The following is a 19,924-nucleotide window of genomic DNA, read 5'->3' on the forward strand; positions in this document are numbered from 1 at the left end:
TTAAACGCCTGTTCCACTTTTCGATTTACACCCTGTACATTAACAAGAAGAAATGACTTGGAGAGTAGTGATGTTTTTTGAATCGTGTGTAGGGTGAAAGTTACTTTTAGTTATGGCTTGGCAGTTCATTTGTCAGTTGCGGCGCTAGAACTGATAATGTAGGGCCGGTTTTAGGTATTATTCAGAAAGTGTATGTTTGCGAAAAGAGTGGAGTGGAGCGAGTGATCCTAGATGAAAAAGGCTTATGTGTGTTTTACATATGACGCTATACGGTTATCATTTCCAATGTTTCCGATGGATTGCGAAATCTGTAATTTTTTCTAAAATAGAATATCTTCATCGTAATATGGATTGGATTGTGCTTTGGGTTGGAAAATCCCATTTACAAAGTGTTACCAACGCATATTGTAATCATAACTGGGCTATATTTCGGGTACTACAATTAGTTGGTACAAAGTCATAGAACCCACAAATTAAGGTTTGGGGAGAGTGGTACAACTGCAAGTCCGTTTCTCCTGTCAAAAAAATCATGCTTCTTGTTTTTTTAAATATGTATTTGAATAGAGTACAGGCGATATGTACAAGCAAAAGTGTATTTACAAACTTTTTTCTGTAATAATGAACGTCACTTCAGACCCTGCATTGGTTTACAAAGCACGATGTCACCGCCTTTTCTTACTCGCTAGCACCATATTGTCTTATTCTTAGTTGCAAAAATATGTATTTTTTCTGTCTTTACACTGTCTGTACACACATAGTAATATAATAAAATATTTTTAGTGAGGTAATATCTATAAGATCTACACACTTACAAAAGGTTGTATACTAAGGGAAGATGTTTCAAGCATAAAAAAAACTTAAATTCTATTGCGTATACTTTGCAGGATGTAAAGAACCGAAATACAACACTTCGTAACTATAATACAACAATTAGATTGAAAAACACTTAGTATTATTAAAAATAGGTTTACTTTGTATACTGTGAGCACCTACTCTAAATTTATAAGCGTATTTTTAACAGCTAAAAATAACAGATCTGCCTGAGAGGAATAGAGAAAAATCAATAACGACACCACAACTTAACCTGCTGTAAGTATTTTCAGAAAGCTGTCTAACAAGCATACCTAAGGAATACTTAAGAAATACAAAGGCCGAATTAAGTGAAATATTACTACTATCGATTGCACATTTTTTTTTTGAATGGCAAAAGCCTCAGTTAACTGTACTATTTAGTAGTAGAGAGAGGATTAGGCACGGAAACTTATGCCGTAACTTTACGAGATGCAATAGAGGACAATTTAGGTCATTATACACTTATACTTAAATGATAGGCACCCATTTCAGTCCAAAAGTTACAAGTTTATTATTGATTGACAAATACATTATTAAAATGGACACCTAATATTAACTTATGGACCTAAATCACTCTGCTATTGATCGCCTTTTCTTTTCAGCTGACAACAAAACATGTATATATTACTATTGATAACCAGAAAAATCTGGACTATGTACATAGAAAATCAAAAACAACTTATAAAAAATAATAAACTTAAACCTTCAACCGTTCCGTTTCAACATCAAAACTAATAATATAAATAATACTTATCGTCCAAAATAGATTTAAAAATCTGGATAAAATAGCACCAACCATCACTTATTGCAGTTAGCAATAGTCTTCTTCTTTCGTTTCTTTTATTGCTTAATTTTAGTCCGCATTGAAAGGTATATCGGGCTGTATTTTGAGGGACTGCGCGCTCGGGTCGTAGTAGCCGGCGAGATAGTAAACGTCATTGTTGTCGTAAATTGTTGCGTAACGTTTGGGATCGTCCTCCAGTTTCTCCCTGTAGTCTTTCAACGGGAGCACTTCGCACTTGTGGGATATCGTTTGGACGTCGTTTTCGTCGATGTGGGGGGATTCGAATAGCGCGCCCTGAAACAATGATATACACATATTAAAATACTACATCCCTAATTGGGTCAAAAAAAGCGTCCTGAGTAGGCTGTAGGCATCCTCTGCAATTTTAATCGCCACCAAGGAATTATAATGTATGCATTGCTAATTCGCGTGGTATATTCCATCAGGAGAAATCGCCCCAAGAATAATTACTTCCAAGAAAACTTCTTTTCCTAAATATAATTCCGAAATATTGTCTCCTGTGAATATGCGCCCAGCAAAATTCAAACATGCTTCCTTTTGAATTATGAACTATGAAGCTCTCAAAATATTCCCTTTCCAGGAGATATTCCATGCACCAGAGGATGTAACACAAAAGTCTGACACAATGAAGGTCTGAGGCATATGAGCAAAAGAAAAATAAATTAGCCTTTCCCAAAAAATACCATCACAGTTACTTTCTGAAAAAGGTAAAAATCTCCCTTTCCGTGGAGGCTATTGGCGCTATGCTTTCCCCCAAAATGTTTAATTATTTTCCAGAGATTGCTATCAAATTTTCTCTTTCTAGGAGATGTTCCATGAGAGTTCTAAGGACTCAACTTTTAAGGAGCAAACTTACCTGGGGATCAACGGGGGTATGAAATATCACTCAGCATAAAAGGGAATAGATTTCCTTTTCAGAAAACTACCTTAACAGTTACTTTCGAGAAAGGGTCAGGAGCACTTAGAGGCGTAGGGGGCTTTTCAGAAGTTTCTGTTGCCTTCTCAGAGCCTTTTAATCCCTGGCTTGAAATCACTTAAGAGACTCTGAGCACTAAAAAGCCTTCTATGGCATTCCCAGTAGTTCTCAGAGCACTGAAAATAAAATGGAGTCTCTTCAATGGTTTCTATCGCTTTTGTATCATTGTATGTATTAGAAAGCTTTCCAGAACAGAGACTCGGGAGCGCCAAAATGTCCTCTAGAACCTTTTGGGTGCCTTTTAGAGCATTCCGATAGACTTTTAGATCCTTTCCAGTGCTTTCTAACCCTTTTATATAGCTGCTTCAGAGCTCTCTGTGCCCTTTCCAAATCCTACTAAGTTCGTCTAGCTCCGTAAAGGGCATAGAAGTGCCTCAATAGTCTAAAAAAAACCTGGGGCATTACAAGTTCTATTTACAGGATTCTAATCCTTTTACAGGACTTTCTTTGTGCTTTTCAGAGACAGCTATCCTCACCAGGGAAATATGAAGGTGTCATAATTACGAATCAGACCGTCAAATTCTGAATTTCAATGTCTGTTTGGTGCTTCTTTCACATAAAGAAATTCAGCTAATAAAATAAACAAGTATAAATTGTGCACAACTCTTGTGCAGATAAATCGAATTTTTTTTAACCGAAATAACTTTTGTTTTGACATAACCAATGGATATATTTCTTGCAGACGTCTCAATCGCCCTTTGTGAATACCCTCTTCCGACAATCCGTTCTTGAGGTATAAGGGAATATACCTGATCATGATAAAAGGTCGAGGAGAAGGGCTATGGTTGGTAGAAATTAATTCCTTTCGTTGAGACCTTTTATTAGAGTACCATGAAGGTTAAAACTTGTTCCACTAGAACCACGAACATGTGTTTACCCCCCCCCCCCTCGCCCTTTTTCTAAAGTTTCACTTGGCACCACTAAAGGCATGCCTATGCAAAATACTAATTGGCATCTCAGGAAATAATGGGGGGGGGGGGGGGGGGGGGGCTTTTAGACAGCCGTCAGACACACCTTCAAGATGTGGGCAGAAACGAACGGCAGAAGTGGGTCCGGGCGGACGGAAGGACAAAACGCAAACAATACAACATTTTTTTTAATTCTTAAAAAATGCGCTAAAAATTCATGTTTTGTTCATTTTTCTAACCAGACAAAACTCTTCTCCTCTTCCTCACAAACCTGCAACCACCAATTTCCAACAATTTGAAGTTTCGTTACTAGTTCTATTTGGACCAACACAGATCTACACGACTTCTGGTATCAGATCCATTTATTTCTTCAAATAATCACAGTCAAAGAATGTGGAGTCCTCACTCACATATTCTTGGCGCTACTACTTACAAAAAATGCCTCTAACCAGCCAGAGTTCTGGGGTTCTCGTGGACACCGCTGATGAGTGAGTGGTAATATTTAGTGATGCCCATACAGAAAATCAATTTTGCCGATTCCCAATAAAAATAAAGAAATTAGAGTTTTGGGCTGTTACACAAGTTTGGAAAGAAATGTAGTGGAAAGTAAGGAATGTTGAAGAAGGTGCGCGATAAGAAAAGAGGCGTGAAAAAGACACGTAAAAGGAGGCGTGAAAATACCGTAAACAGGCGTTTAAATAGACGCGGTAGAGAAAAAGGCAGAAGAGACCATCAAGGAGGCATGAAGGAACTTTATGGAATGCATAAAACATGCTTAAAAGAAATGCGAAAAACGGCAAAGATAGCAAAAAAAGACGTAAAGAAGACGTGTGTTAAGAAAAAGGAGCCAATTAAGCGTAAAGGAATGAAAGAGGCATTAACAAACGTAAAAAAAGTATATGTGTACAAAGGAATTTAAAAAAAGGCTCAGACGCAGAAAGGGAATGAATTCGGCCTTTAGCGAGAAGGCGCGAAGGAAGAGAACATGAGACCCAAAAAAAGGAATATAAGGAAGCTTTGTGAAGAAAAGACTGGAGAAAGTAAAAGAAGAAAGTGTAAAGAGAATGCGAAGGAGCTGTAAAACTATTAAGAAATTTTCAATGATTGATATGATGAAATTTGACAATTTGAGGGTACATGTACTTACAGGATATTTTAAATTTAACGGGCAACCAACAGTCTCCTCAGGATGATAGAACCATTTCACTTTCACAACCATAGTACCGCAAATCTCCCACATCGCTTCAATTCTACCAATGTATGGCCTATCTGGACGACCGGTCGACAAAAACACTGCAGAATCGCCAACCTAAAACAACACGGTATTCAGTAAAAACACTAACAATCAATTACTGTAACTTACCACTATCGCCTCTTTTCCTCTTTGTATCGTTTTGAAGAACTGTTTTCTAGATCTTCCTTTCGCTTTCGGCCGCCTGTACCCTTTCCCGGACCAACTCCAAAGCTGTCGGGCGGGTAAAAACGCCGTCATTTTACTACGGCTCTCGCACGATTCTTGCCGATCCCTGATCTTCTTTGATTTCTGAAACGAAAGCTGTACAAATTGCACAGAAAGTGAGGCGAGTTATTACTTTTGATTTGGCTTCGAGAATATCATCGAGAGTGACTTCGTCCTCGGGATTAACAATGGGTTGGTATTCAGGATCCTCGTTAAATTCATCTTCTGGCTCGTCTTCCTTCTCGATTGAAACTTCGATCGGGCTCTTTTCGACTTCGATTTCCGCGGGCGGTTCGGTTGGTGTCTCTGATTCCTCTTTGTGGTGGTGTTTCTTGTGCCTTCTGTGCTTTTTGTGGTGTTTCTTGTGTTTACAGTTCTCCTCGGTGCACTTATGTTTCTTCTTCTTCTTTCGGTCGTCGTGTGCCAACTTTTGTTTGAGTTTGTCGCGTTTTTTCTTCTTGAGACGCTTGCGCTCGCGCTGCTCCTCGGCGGAAGTTTCCGGCTTGTTCGCGTCCTTGTTCTCCTTTTCCGTATCTGAGGTTTTCGCCTTGATCGGTTCGTTTATCACTGGGGGCGGCGAGGAGATCGACGACAGGCACTGGCTAAGTCGGCGTTCGCCCACCGAACCGCTGGTGGCCGAAATTCTCCGCCTGCGCTTGCTTAAACTCAGAAGAGGGTTGGGGTCGTATTCTGTAAGTCGCAGTGTTTAACAGTGTAAAGGGAGAGTGTCTGAAAGAATACCTATAATGGGGTAGTTTGGAGGGAGTAGTCGTATGTCGTCAATTGCAATCCGCCCACTGTCACCATCGTCAAACTCCACGGCAACGAATTTCGAGTCCAATTCCGGATCGGGCGTTCCAGGCTCAGCCACACTTCCTGGATATAAACAACGATACTGTTGACTCCAGTAGGCGCACAACCTTGTACCGGCCGCTAATTCCTCCACGTTTGCCGGGGATACCTCAATGATCTAAAAAAAGATTCATTAATGAACGCAAATGCACAACTTCTGAGTCCTAGAAAAACCCCCATTGACAATGTCCCAACCACAATTTGCGGTTTTGTGTTTCCTATTTTCTGAGAACGACTTTTACGAGAACGATCACTGCTTTATTTTTTATACAGATGTTTCAATCTCTGGGATTTTTACCACCCGCACGTTAGTAAGGGACCTCCCTTCCAGAAGAAACCCACGGTAAATTTATGAAATCTTGTCGAAACTTTACTTGAATCTTTCTTAAAACTATGTTCTGTAGGGTCTGTTTGAAGAGTCTAAAGAAACTGAGAAATTAGGAGAATCCTAAGAGAAAAAATTGATTAAGTACAACCATACGAACTCGGACAAACGATTTTTTCGTTGTTTAACAGTACAGTCAAAAAAAGTCAAAAATGTTCAAAAAATATATGACGAATCGGAGTGATGCAACCGAAAATTTGCAGATTTTGGACAAAATTGAGAGATCCGCAGCATTGTAAAAGAAAGATTTTGAAAAATCCTCGAAGAATCCGAAGCATAGAGCATGTGAAGAATTTCCAGAGCGGAACGAAACCGAAGGATCTTAATTAAACATTGGAATAATCCAAAGAAATAGAAGAATTTAAGGGGTGAAGAAACAATTAAAATAATTTATAGTTCAATCTGAACAATAATTCGATTATAAATAATCGATTAACAAAAATTATTGAAGAATAATCAATTATTTCATAATCCCTGTGACGGTTTGATAATACATGAATCAAAATAATCGCTTATTAGATACCGATAATATTTGATTACTGATAAATTGATTATTTTTAGTAAACTAACTGAAACTTTCAATGATACTCACAGCATCCCTTAAGATCTCCTCCCTTGACATAATATGAGGCCGATTTCCTCGCTCCCCATCCAACGTAATCGAATACACGTCGGGCGGCTCGACCGAATTCAGCTGGCCGGCGTAAAACAAGCCGCCCATTGCAGTCAGCACTCGCGTTTTATCTTTATCCAAGTGCTCCGCGGTGAGAACGCAACGGTTATCGGCGATCTTCACCTTTTCTTCAACGGGAAGAGGCGCTGCTTCGACCTCCGGCTCCTCTGCCACAATTGGTACAACCTCTTCAGGTACTTCCTCCTCCTGATCAATCTGCTTCACTTCCATCTCCTCTTTTGGGATATCTTCGTGCGGTTGCTCCCATTCGTTATTGGCCTCTTCCTCCTCAACGTAAGATTTCACGGTAAGCTCCGCTTTAAGCTTCGGCCTAATTTTGCTCGGTTTTTCCGAGTGGACTTGCGGCGAGACCATCAGATGGTTCTTCACCTTGTGTGTCTTAGCCTTCTTCGTCGACTCCTCCACGTACCTAGGCGGGCTGTTGGAGTAAACCAAGTCTTTGGTCTGCATCTGCAGTTTCTGTTTCGCTGCCAGAAGATACCCGACGAAGCTGCCCGCCTTTGGTTTCTTCGCCACGATCGTTTCCGTTGCGGTGCGCAAATCGCACGACGTCATCAGCTTCTTCGGCCTTCCCACTTTGCGCTTTTTAGACGATGAGGTCTTCTCCGGCGAGCTATCGCACGAGGAATGGCTTCGATATCCTGGCAAGTCGACCTGGTTACTCACCGCGCACAACGTTGGCGGTTTTAATAGGTCGAGATTTCTGTTTGGTTTTACTGGGGGCACGTCCATTTTGTCCAGAAGCGGGGGAGGAGTCGCGCTCCTGTCTGAGTAAGTCGACTTTTTTCTCGACTTGCGTTTGCGGGCGTCCTTTTCGTCGAGAGACCTCCGTTTCGTTTTGAGCTTGCTCAACTCGCGCTGCTTTTCCCGATACTGCCGCTGTAAATCGGCGAGCTTCATCCTCATGTCTAATTCCAACGCGTTCATCTCAGGCCAATCTCCTTTGGGGTACGTCGATTGCGATTTACTGGCGATGAACTTTCGCACCTCTTCTTCTGACTGCCGCGATTTGTAAGTTCTATGATCGTTGTCCTTACTAAAAACTTCACTTTCACTAGCACAATCACTGTCCTTTTTCAGTTTTTTACGGCGATGTTCATCGTGCGACCTTTTGGCTTTTCGCTTCTCCTTCTTGCGTTCTTCGCGTGTCAGATCTCTCGTTTTCTCTTTGGGTCGACTGTAAACTGGCGCGATTTTCTTCACCTCAACCTCCTCCATTATTCTCTGCTCGGCCAGGGCACAGAGTAAATCTAGTCCGCCCAATTTATCGTCTAAGATCACAGATTCCGTTTCTTTATCTTTGATTGACATCTCCTTTATCCGTTGGAGAATGGCGTCGTTATGCTCGGATTTTACGGTAACGTTAGTTTCGTCGATTTTCGGTTCGCTGTTTTTTAGGCAATTCTCGAACTCAACTATGCTATTCGAAAGCAGCTCTAATCCGCTTAGATCGGGCTGAGGAGGAACTTTGTGCTCTTCCTCTTGGTTATGGCAAGGGGGTTCGTCGACGGTCTCGACTGGCTTGCATCGCTCTGGAATTTGTTCAGGTACTTGGAGTTTCTCTTCTTCCTTGTCTTCTTTGTGATTTGCTTCGGATGCAATCTCGGCACTTTGCGGCACGGTATCTTCTTCGATGCAAATGGGAATGTCAGTTTGGTTACTGGCATCTTGCACGCAAGGCGGTTCCTCTTCGATCACAGCTGCCGTTTCGGGTGGCGGGGTTAGACAAACCACGGGCGACGTCGCCTGCGATCTGCACGACGCTTCGGTGGTCGGTGCTTGGGATAGTATGAGGTTTGTGGGGTGCTGGTATATCACGTGTGTCGTTACCAGCGGTGCCATGTTTTGATCAGTGAAAACCGTCCCCGTGTTGCTCGCTATGGTACTGACCGCTTGGAGCGTTTTGGTTTGGTCCAGCGTGGTCGCGTCAGTCTCTATTTTAATAAGCGTCGTCGCCGGGATTGGTAAAGGGATTTTTCTCTTGGCGTCCGTCGTGGTCACGGCTAAAAGGCGGGTGCTGTGAGTCTGGGTGTGCTGGTGAAGTGTTGTACTTGTTGACAGGTAATCGGAAGACGCTGAACTGAGTAATTGGAGAGGTGGGGGTGGTATTGGAGGCAATAGTACTGATGATGGTTGATGGTAACTGGGCCACAATACTGCTTGTTGAACTTGTTCTGAAAATAAACACAAATATTAGACGACTACGCTTCGGCAAACACAACACGTGTTAAACTATTAAGTAAACCAAAATTATTCATCGTGCTCATTGTCAATTAATCCCTAATTATAGGTTACAGAAAAGGTTAAATTTAAAATGTTCCGTGGGCGTATGGCGTTGCTGATGTATGTAAATATTAGGTAATGATTGATCGCCATAGCCAAAAATTGATAATAAAACGAAAGAAGCCGATTTTTCGATTTAGGAGAGTAAAATGCCTCACCCCAAAACATTTTAGATACAGTGATCAATGCCACACTGCCACACGAATTTAAAACCTCTCCAACACGTCAGTCTAAACCGAGCGAGTACCGCACTTATTGCATGTGCAATAAAAACTAATCCACTCAACTTTTTTAATGGCTGATATCTTGTGACTAGACTATTATTAGTGAGTCACGGTTTGTTTTCCTATTACATGTAGTTTTAAAATTGCGATTGTGGAATAAGGACGTATTATGAAGGTGTGAGTCACTTTTTATCGGGCGATTACTTCAAGTCAGCCCAAAAAAAAAAATAGGTTTTTATGATTTTATTTCGTCATGTTTCGCCATTTTTTGCAAATCCAACATCCCGTTCGAATAAAATGGAAATGATTAAAGAACAAACTGTTTTTATTATCACCGATATCTCTGGAATGTCAAATCTAAGCTAAACATTGAGATAAAATTGCTAGAAGCATCTTGCCTCATTACGTGTAGATAATCAGCTTTTGGCACGCATGTTTTCATGATTACAGGAAAAATATGTTATTGTGACGTAAACGCGTTTACATTCATTTACATTTTATCAAGGTGTTTGAATCGACGCTTAAAGAGGCACGAAGAAAGGAAACGTGAAGAAAGAAAACGTAAAAAGGAGCGTGAACAATTCGAGTTATCTATCATATATCTGAATTTCCACGGACGAGTCCAGATCTTATGGCTAAAATTCTGCCAGAGAAAGTTTAGGGAACGATAATGGAGCAATTGGTCAGAAACCGAACTCCGTCAAAGAAAAACGAATGTATGGCGGTAGTTCAGCTGAACGATTCCAAGAACAAAGGCGCTTCCAACGTTGTCTTACTTATCACACTCGTTATCACACCCTTTACTTACAATTTTAAATTTTGTTACCATAGTGCTTAGGGATTAGTAAGTTCATTCTGAAATATTTCCTCCTCTAACCTCAAGTTGAAGAGCCCAAGCGTCTTTCAGAAATTCGTTTGAAAGCAATTTTGTTGGTCCTCACGCCCCATGTAAAGATGGGGTAAGAAAATGAGGTTATGTATCCTTAAAATTAGATTAAAGATGCGAAGCAACTGTAAAGGAACCCCAAAGAAGACGTGAAGAAGGTATGAAACAGTGTGAAGAAAGAAAAAGATGTAAAACAAATATAAATTGTATTGTGCACAACTTGTGCAGAAAAATAGTGAAGGAGTCAGAAAGAGCGAGTGAAGAAAGCATGAAGCAAGAAAAGAAACGGCTAGAAGGTAACATCAAAGAAGAAATGATGCGTTAAGAACGTAGGAGTCAGGCGCGAAGAGGGAGTGAAAAACTGAAAATGCAGGGGACGCAAAAAAGTGCTGAAGATACAAATCGTTCAAACGTGAAGATGTTGGGTGTTACGAAGGGCGGCCATGACTACAGAAAACGTTAATAAGGAAGGAGTAAACACGCGCGGAAAACCGGAATGAAGCAGGCAGCCAGTGGATGGGAGCGTTCAGAAAAAAAAGAAAGAAACATGCATCTGCAGTTCAAATTTCTTTAATATATAAGATAAGAAACAAGATACGAAGAATCGCATACGAATTTCAGTAGGGGAATTTTTTTGAACTCGGCTCGAATTCGGAAACCAGACTTTTAATCCGTCTCATAGTCAATAGCGCTGATCCTGGAACTGGTACAAATCTAATGGCGAAGGTTTGACAACGCTGTCTGTTTTCGTTGTCGGATTGGACGAGGAACAGACGAACAAAAGCATCACATAAGGGATTTTTTTTCTTCCGAAAAATTCCCCTAAAAAGAATAACGCAAAAAAGGCGTGAATAAAAGACGCGTTATAAGAAGAAAAACATGAACGAGGAGACAGATGTGAAAGAATTTAAAAACGTTGTCACTCGCGACCGAAAAGCACATTTTCCGCGCACAGAATCAGTCCTAACTCGGGAAGGAAGTGATTAATCCAAAAAATCTTTGCTCGTTCTGAGCTCGGGGCCACAACGAAAAAGCTGGAGAACTAGTAGTGGTAGAGACAGGCGGACAAAGTGTGCACAATAGCGTTTGGAAAATGCGCTAAAAATTATGGACGCGCGTGAAAGCAAAGAGGTAGAACAAAAGTAGTAGCCAGTAGAGAAAGGAAGATGTGAATCATGCATTAGGAAAGAAAGCGCGAAGACAGAAGACCTTAAACTGAAGCAACGGCGTTAAAAAAGCCTTAAACGTATGCACCGCATCAGGGGCTTATAAAATAATGAAGCGTGAAACAGACGCGAAGAAAAGATCGTGAAGTGAAAGAAGGAGATGGTAAAAAATACGAGACACGTAATTGGTGGTGTAGAGCAAAAAGAAGTAAAGGAATAAAGCGCACAGATGTTATGTATGAGTCTTTGCAGAAGAATGCGTGAAGAAGGAATGTCTGTTGAAAATCGGACAGGGACTTGAGAGAGACATAAATCCAGTTTGAAAGAAGGGATAGAGGAGTGGAAAATGCGTAAACAGAAATGAAAAGGCTGTGGGGGACACATGACAGGGCTGTAAAGGAAATATAGAGGAATGAAATCAGCCGCAAGGAAGGAAACATGAAGATGGGGGAGTGAAGAAAGGACAGCTGAGAAAAAGAGATGTGAAAACGACTAAAAAAAGGGTTTGAATAAAGAACGTATTCATAGAGGTCGGTGACTGCAGTGTGAAGCAATTGTGGGTGAAAGCGGAATTAAGGAAAAATAATCATGAATGAAGCGTACTTATAGGGAGGTGTAAAAAGAAGTGAGAACATGAAAAAGAAGTGAAAAAATGCGATAACAAAGTATCCGTTCAGAAGAGGTGAAGAGAACGTGCAAGAGACAGGCGCGAAGGTGAAAAATGCGTAAAGCAGAAACGCAGAAGGGATGCAGAATTCGAGATAAACAGAAAAAAAGGATAAGAGTGTCAAAAAGGGTGTGATAAGAAACGAAGTGCAAGAATAAAAAATACACAAAAATGCGTGGATTGAAGAAGGCTTGAATGAAAAAAAATGAAGAAGGTAGAGGCGGCACAAGAAAGTGAACGAAAAAAGCGCGAAGAAGTAGAAAAGTAGACAAGAAGAAAAGTTAAAGAAACGTGAAAAAAAAGTGAAAGAAGAGATCGCGAAAAAACCCTGAAAAGGGAGCAAAAATGCATGTAAGAGTTGTAGAGGAAGTGTGAGTGTTTCTCTACTAATTAAATGGCGAGTCAGCAGGAAATCTAATACAAAATAATCTGCACAAGTTTGTACCGATTCTTTAGTAGGCGTTACTCTTATTACATTGCATAACATGAATAATAAACTTTCGGTAGCTAGTGGGCGTTCAAAGGACTATTTTTTAATATTGTTTTAGAGATAAAACAAGGAAAACCATCCGTGGTGTTCCTTTTATACTATTAGGTTTCGCGAAGCGACACTTTATACTGTAGTAATTTTATCCACGACTCGTGTATTTAACGATTGTGTTTTAATCAGTTTGACAGCCTCACTCTTTTGGTGGGTTTTCAGCTTAAAAGCTTTCCCGCGTCTCTCCTTTCAGTCTGGAGGAAAATGTGGCGTTTTTCTATGCATCAAAGTAAACCGGTCGCTGGATGTTTGTGACAGCAATATTAATTCAATGTAACTTGCACTTCGCTCAAACAAAATTATGTAGATACACTTTTTTCCTTCCGGACCAACGAAAAAATACAACGCCCTATTTCTTTATTCCCATTTCGAACATGTGACAGAATCTTATATGCCGGCAATTAATGAACATTTAATTTAAAAAAAAACAAAAGCAAGAGATAAAAGGCTAAAGATACCAAAAGCAACAGGAATCTGACTTGAAGGAAATACCGAGGGGGAAATGCGGAAGCGAAGACGAATTTTTGAAATTGTTAACACGTGAAGAAGAAAGTTGAAGATGTGAGGAAAAAAGCGCGCAGTAAAGAAAGTACGTCTGAAAAAATTGGCTTCCTTAAGGGGCACGAAGAAGTGAAAAATGCGCGAAGAGGGTGGAAAGAATGAAGAACGAGGAGTCGCGAAGAATGAAAGCTTTAGGTCAAAAAGAAGAAAGCGTGCAAAACAGTCAGCAACTAAGGGAGTCATGTGGTTAAATAATATTGAAATTTAATTAGAGTCAAAACAGTATTTTCCTAATGTTCATTACTTAATTAAAAGATCCTGAATTTGTGATTATAAACCTCTGATAAAATCAATGAAGTTCCTATTAAAAAAATAAATTTTGGATCGAATTTAAAAATTAATTTTCCAACCCTAACAACTACATAAGTTACAAGTGGACCTTTTCAAAAAATCTAAGAATGAATTTTAAAAGTTCGAGGATTAAAAATGTATTTGCGATTCAAAAATCAGTCTTTATCGCCGGTGACTCATCTTTTATCGACTTGATGGCGCCCCGATGTCTGTGATACTCGCTACAAAATGAGTCCAATCTGGCTTTTGAATTTATAAGAGTTATATAGTTAGGATTTTTTATGTGTGTAGTATGAAGACCGTGTCTTATTTCCAGTTCTGAGTATGCAAATGATGTATAGAGCTCAAAATTAAAATTTTTGTAAAGACTGTAACACTGTGGGCTTTTAATGGTTTTCGCATATACCAACCTGCAAGCATTTCGTTAAATTGGATGACTGCGATAAAACAGGAAAGGACTTACAAGGAAAAAGTTCACCTAAAAAAACACTACAAGGTGGGTACCATCGACTGCGGCCTGGCCATAAATTTAATGATGTGAACTCGATGTTTATTGCGCGCTAACATAATAAAATGTACATCATTAAAAAACTTTATTTACCTATTCCCGTTGTTGGAAGAAGCAATAGGTGACCGGACGTCGGATCTCGTACTAATTGAACTCCAACTGGCGGTACAGGTACTGGTAATGGCACCATAGGCTCCACGGGCAGGGCAGCTGAAACGAAAAACGTACAATTCAGATGGCGCCTATTGAAACGAGGAAGTTCGCACGTAATAAAAGCTTGTATCGTGCTGTGATTTATTGTAATTGAAATGCTGCAACTTCTCTAATAATTTCAATTAAGACAATTTTCTGGGAAAAGTGTGAAAATAGAATCAAAAAGGCGAGCCAAATTGTGTTTTTACAAATATCGAAGGATGTGAACTGGTTTTGAAATTGTAGCAAAAATATGCTTGTAGCATTACATTTTCAAATCTTAGCATATCAACATAAACGTACTAGCTACATTTTTTTTGCATATTTATTTCTGTATCGTAAATTGACAATTGCAATGTGAAGTGGTGCAATTCTTCAGCTTAAAGAAGACTAGTTTCACATTTCTTCGGGGGTACTTTGAATGATAGTGTACGGGTCTTAAAACCACATCAGTAAACTGTGAAGAAATTGATAACTTCTTTTCTTTTACAACCCGCGATGGCACAATAAATTATTGCGTGTTTTCCACCGCTACATTTCCTAAAAGCAGTAGTCAGGTTTTTCATTTTTGTTGTAAACGTGCTTATTGGGATCATTACCATATTTGCTACAATTTAACAAGCGATTATTAGTCCTTCACGACTAATTACTACATTGTTAATTACATTTGCGCCTACTATTACCTAATTAAAACTTTCCATTTGCGAAACGAACCCGACGATTTAATTAATAGCCGGCACCATTTAAAGGTAAAGTACCTATACGTGACCAAAAAATACGAATCTCGCAGCTTCTGGTTATGGATTGACAACAAAATTCATCTTTGTCTGCAATCTTCAGTGAAGATTTGGATTAAATGAGAAGTAAATGTTTCATATTGCCAATCCCGCTTCGGTCTCATCAATAGTCTTTCAGCAGATCAATGCATCCAATCTGTACAGTGCGTAGCGCAAAAAAAAGGTTATATTCAAGTGTTAATTCAGAAGTTGGCTAATAAATGGTGACGTAAAAGACGGTTAGTACACTTATGAGGGTCCGTCTGTCTCCAAGTATTACAACAATATACATCAGACCATGCGCCAAATCCGGTAGTTTTGATTTTTTGTGGGATTGCTTATGTTGTTAACCCAATGTTATACACTGCCTTTTTTTGAGCCCCGAAAAAAAATTGTCTCAGATTGACGCGAAAAAAAAATTCTTATAGAATGTGGCCCGTAGAATCCTTAATTTCAAACAGTTCCAAGATTGGGCTACTAGTTCAAAAGTTAGAGCCCTTTGAATTTTCTTTCGAAATTGGTTTCTAGTCCATAACTTTTGATTGAGAAGTCCGATCGAAAAAGTACGAATTCTTTTGGATTCTACGCACCAAAATTAATAATAAAAAGTGTTTTCCCGAGAAATTTTGGTGCAGTCGATTTTTGGGAAAAAAGGAAGGTAATACACTGTCTTTTTTTGAGCCCCGAAAAAAAAATTGCCTCAGATCGACGCGGAAAAAAATTTTTCTTATTGCATGTGACCCGTAGAATCCATAATTTCAAACAGTTGAAACCCTGGGTGAAGAACAAAATGGGGGGTGCCATTTGAAAAAATGGAGTTACGGATATTTAAAAGTTTAAAAGTTGAGAGCTTTGAAAAAGTGACGTAGTCTCACTTTTTTAGACTCTTACGCATACCATAAGAAAATTCGATCTTTCCTTAATAAAGCATTGAAAACTGTTTTGCAATATCTCTCACCGTTTTCGAATAATAAATTTTTAAAGTTGTCCCTGCAAATTCAATTTTTGACACAAAAATAGGGGGTCCCTATTTAAAATAACAAAGTTGATGGCTACTTCCGGTATTTCCGGAAGTGGCGCCATTTTGAAAATATTTTAGTTCAATTCATCATGTGGCAAACCCCTTAAAGGGCTTATCAGTTTATCTTCATTTTCAAAGGTTTTCCATATTTTTCTAACTGACGCTCGTCATGAATGACCCTGTATAAAGTCCCCGAGGCAAATGTCACCCATTAGTGGGGCAATATTGAAACCCCAGATGCAGTGTCAAAAAGACAGTTATAAGTGGTGAAATGCTCTTCCTTCTTCACAACTTGCTTTTTGGTCGATGGAAATTTCTGGAGAATTGACCAGATAATTAATTGAAGACATGGGCACCAGACTCGAGCGTGCAGCTGGGGAAAGTTTCTGCGCCAACGTCTTTCTGTTGAAGTTCAACGGGGTAATGCGACTGGGATGTTGGGAATCATTCTACGTTCTAATGACTTTAGTACTATTTTCTGATTTTTAAATGTTCAATTATTAATTAATACATTCTAGATATGATTGCTGTATCTAAAAGCAGCCTTTATTAAAAATTGTAATTTTTGAACCGGAGAGGGGATATATGTTTATGGTAAAGGTGAAGGGTGGTTTGTGTACTCTGTCAACAATATCGATCAAGGAAACACAAACATTCGATGCACTACACAAATTACAGCACTCAAAATAGAAGAATCGTTATGTTAAACTGTTTACTAACCTTATTAAACAATAACCCAACAAAAATAAAACAATAAAAAATTATTTGTAGATTAAAAACCACTTCATCCTGATTATGGGCCTGTACTTACTAGTCCCTAAAGTTCTTGGAGAGCTTGAACGCAGTAGACAGAAGTTGAGAGAGTAAAATAGTCTTATGTGGGAAAGAAATAAAAAACCGCAAATTTTCTATTGTAGCTGAAATCCCTAGATCAGGATCAGGAAAAGTTTCACCTTTTTTCTAACGTGTAACGTTTTCAACAAAACATAATTAAAAGGAAAATGTTGCAAGTACGGATTTGATTAAAGCAATAAACGTACATGAAGTGGGTACTTCACGTTTTATTGCGAATAAATAATTTTATGGGCCGCACGCCTTTTGTACCTCTGCGTATCAGGGAGAAAAAATAAAACTTACGTCACCTTGAAAAATTCAATCTAAAATAATGTGTGTTAAAGTGGCATGCAGACGTTTCGCACATGAAATTAAGAGCAAGGACGACTAGCTGATGTAATTAACGAGGGAGGGTTGACACGTGACACGGACACCGCGAATAATTATAAAAAAACGCGTTTCTTTGTCTCGATGAAGGAAATGAATCGTTCTTTTTATTGCCGAAAACCGAGCGGACTAATCGAATATTCAATCGCCAAAATCAGACGTATTATTAACATTAATAATAAATGTAGATAAATCCGCCTACCGTCGCTTGTATGGAAGTTTCGGTTTAATTTATTCAAAAAGTTCAATTTGAAAATGCGATGTGCCATTTAGATAGGGGATTAATCATGGTGCACTTTACATTATGAAATGGCCGATTATATCGGCTTGTCCATAAACATGCGAACTATCAGTTGTAATGCATTTTCAACATTTTCCGCTGCTTTGGTGAAAAGCTGTTGGGAAATTGTATTTTATGCTTTATTGGTATACTGATGTAAAGTGGAATTTATACCGATCCCCAAATGAGATTAGAAATTTACAATAAAAACTTCCCGAAGCAATAATGATATCTATAAAAAAAGGCGACAGATCATTTCAAAATTTCATAAAAAAAATTTAGATTCAAGGAACAGTGGTTTTGGGAACGTTTTCTTAAGCGCTGAATCCACCTCCAAGCATTTTCCAATGGGAAAAGATCTGAAAAATTATCTACGATACCCTTGTCACTGCTCAGCGACTTAGCAGTTTGCGCATGCGACACAGTAGTGCTTCAAAGACGCGACACAGTAGCGCTGCAAAGACGGGTTACACAATCGCGTACCTTGCTACTTCGCCGCGCTTCAAAAACGCCTAGTGAGAAGGGGCTCTAAGAGTAGATAAGTGATCATTTTACCGGCAAAGGTAGATAAAATGCAACACATCATTGTCATTCTTATTAAAAATAGGACGCGGAGCACGATATGAATTGAGAATCAGAACAGAATACGATATTGTTTCTATGGAAAACCAAGGCTTGCTATTTTGGACGTCTAAATTAAATACCTACAGAATATTAAAAGTTTTATAATGATCTGTATGGCTTCTGCAATAAAATAAAGTTTTGTATTATACACGACGATAAAGGGAAAACATCCCTTTATCGTCTTGTATAATAAATAACTAAAAAGACTGTGTGCAAGTAATTTTAAAAAGCAACTTTTTGGACTACATCAAATAAGACTGCAAAACAGCTGTAGGTAAATACGCTTTGAACTCAACTTGAACCGCACGGCCCAAATTTCTACTAAACATTATTAAAGATTGCTTCAAATATTCCTTTGATATCTAAATGTCATTCAGTAACAAGTAAGTTCTAAATTAGATCCCTACGAAAATCTCGTAAGTAAATCATTTGCAGCATTTGTAGCAATTTGTCTTATTAATGACTCCTTAAAATGCTCCCTTGATTACATTCCTAACAATAATGCCAAGGACATTTCTATGGAAATACTAAAGCGATTTCTGAGAAGGTTGCCCAAAGTGTTAAATATAATCCCAAGATCATTCATAGTATGATTCCTAAGCAAATATTTAAGGAAAGTCAAGACTTGGTTCACTTGGTTGTTTCAAGAAGCTTTACTAGCATGATTCCTTTGAAACGCCCATCAGCAACAATAATGCAATATATCTTCTCTCTTCGGGGAAGAATTACACTAATTAGTAATTACATATTAAACGAATGTAAATGTTGTAGCATTACCGACACAAAGACTACAACAAATAATTCACGAAAGAGAATAGATATAGGAAGAGAAAACATGTTTTTTTTAAATTTGTAAAGGTCTACGTTCCGACAGTGTGACAGACACACAAAAAACAGTAGTAAATCGTTCATGCGAAACAGGCAAAAGTGCAATGAATCTTTTACATGGTAGGTATACGCTCGCTCTTCCTTATATTTGTTATTGTTGCTTTCCGTCGTGAACGCGCATTTTTGAGTTATTTGTCTACGCTATTAGATGCAATTACAATCACCATTACTTCTTGGCTAGTGTAGCCACAAAGATTCGTTTAGTTCAACACTTTAATTGTTGTTTATATTGTAGTTGAGGTAATAAAAACAAATTTAGGTTACACAAGCTAATTTTTGCACTCCTGTTCGTAGAGATATTAAAATATGTGCTTGTCTATTCCATTAAAGGTCCTGACGGCACAGATTTATGAACCACTTTCGTTTGTAAAGAATCACAGATGTAAATGAGTATATATTTTGTTAATAAAACATTATAAGTGAATGCAGTATTTTGTAGAAAATGAAGTAAGCGTTGTTCAAGTTTGACAGTTTAGCATTTTGTACTAATCAATAAACAATTTAACGTAAAACCGGTGTTTCTTTAACGTAGTAAATGTACTTTATTTTACATATTTTAAATACAAAGTGAAATAAGTAAATAAAATGATTCTTTTAGAATTCATGAGAATTATCCGACAAATATATGAATATTTTGGATGCAAGTTTACTGAATTTATGAGAGAATGTAAAGGCTTCAATGAGGACACAAGAAACTGACCACAATGACTGGCAGTTTCTGTACCAAGCCACTTCTAGTACAGTTCGCCCTATAAATCCATTATGTTCTTCAGACGAAGACATACCTCATAAATTTGGTTTCAAATGCTTCCTCCAAGCCGACAGCTATATAGACGAGGCGAAATAAAAATAAATATAATAAAT

The 19,924-nt window shown here is 38.7% G+C and overlaps 1 protein-coding gene across 1 annotated transcript in view; it reads right to left on the reverse strand.

The window, feature by feature from the left end:
- Positions 1–536: 536 nt before the first annotated feature.
- Positions 537–19,924, reverse strand: part of LOC116177713 (protein winged eye) — a 62,625-nt gene continuing 43,237 nt past the window's right edge. Inside the window, exons 9-15 of the mRNA XM_031496769.1 lie at positions 14,152–14,268; positions 6,830–9,105; positions 5,742–5,970; positions 5,134–5,690; positions 4,905–5,084; positions 4,689–4,850; positions 537–1,930 (exon numbers count right to left, since the gene is read on the reverse strand). Coding sequence (XP_031352629.1) covers positions 1,706–1,930; positions 4,689–4,850; positions 4,905–5,084; positions 5,134–5,690; positions 5,742–5,970; positions 6,830–9,105; positions 14,152–14,268 — 3,746 coding nt within the window. The 3' untranslated portion in view covers positions 537–1,705. The remainder of the gene's footprint in view (positions 1,931–4,688; positions 4,851–4,904; positions 5,085–5,133; positions 5,691–5,741; positions 5,971–6,829; positions 9,106–14,151; positions 14,269–19,924) is intronic.

Source organism: Photinus pyralis, unplaced genomic scaffold (assembly GCF_008802855.1).
Source record: "Photinus pyralis isolate 1611_PpyrPB1 unplaced genomic scaffold, Ppyr1.3 Ppyr1.4_LG8, whole genome shotgun sequence".
In the NCBI taxonomy this organism is placed as follows: Eukaryota; Metazoa; Arthropoda; class Insecta; order Coleoptera; family Lampyridae; genus Photinus; species Photinus pyralis.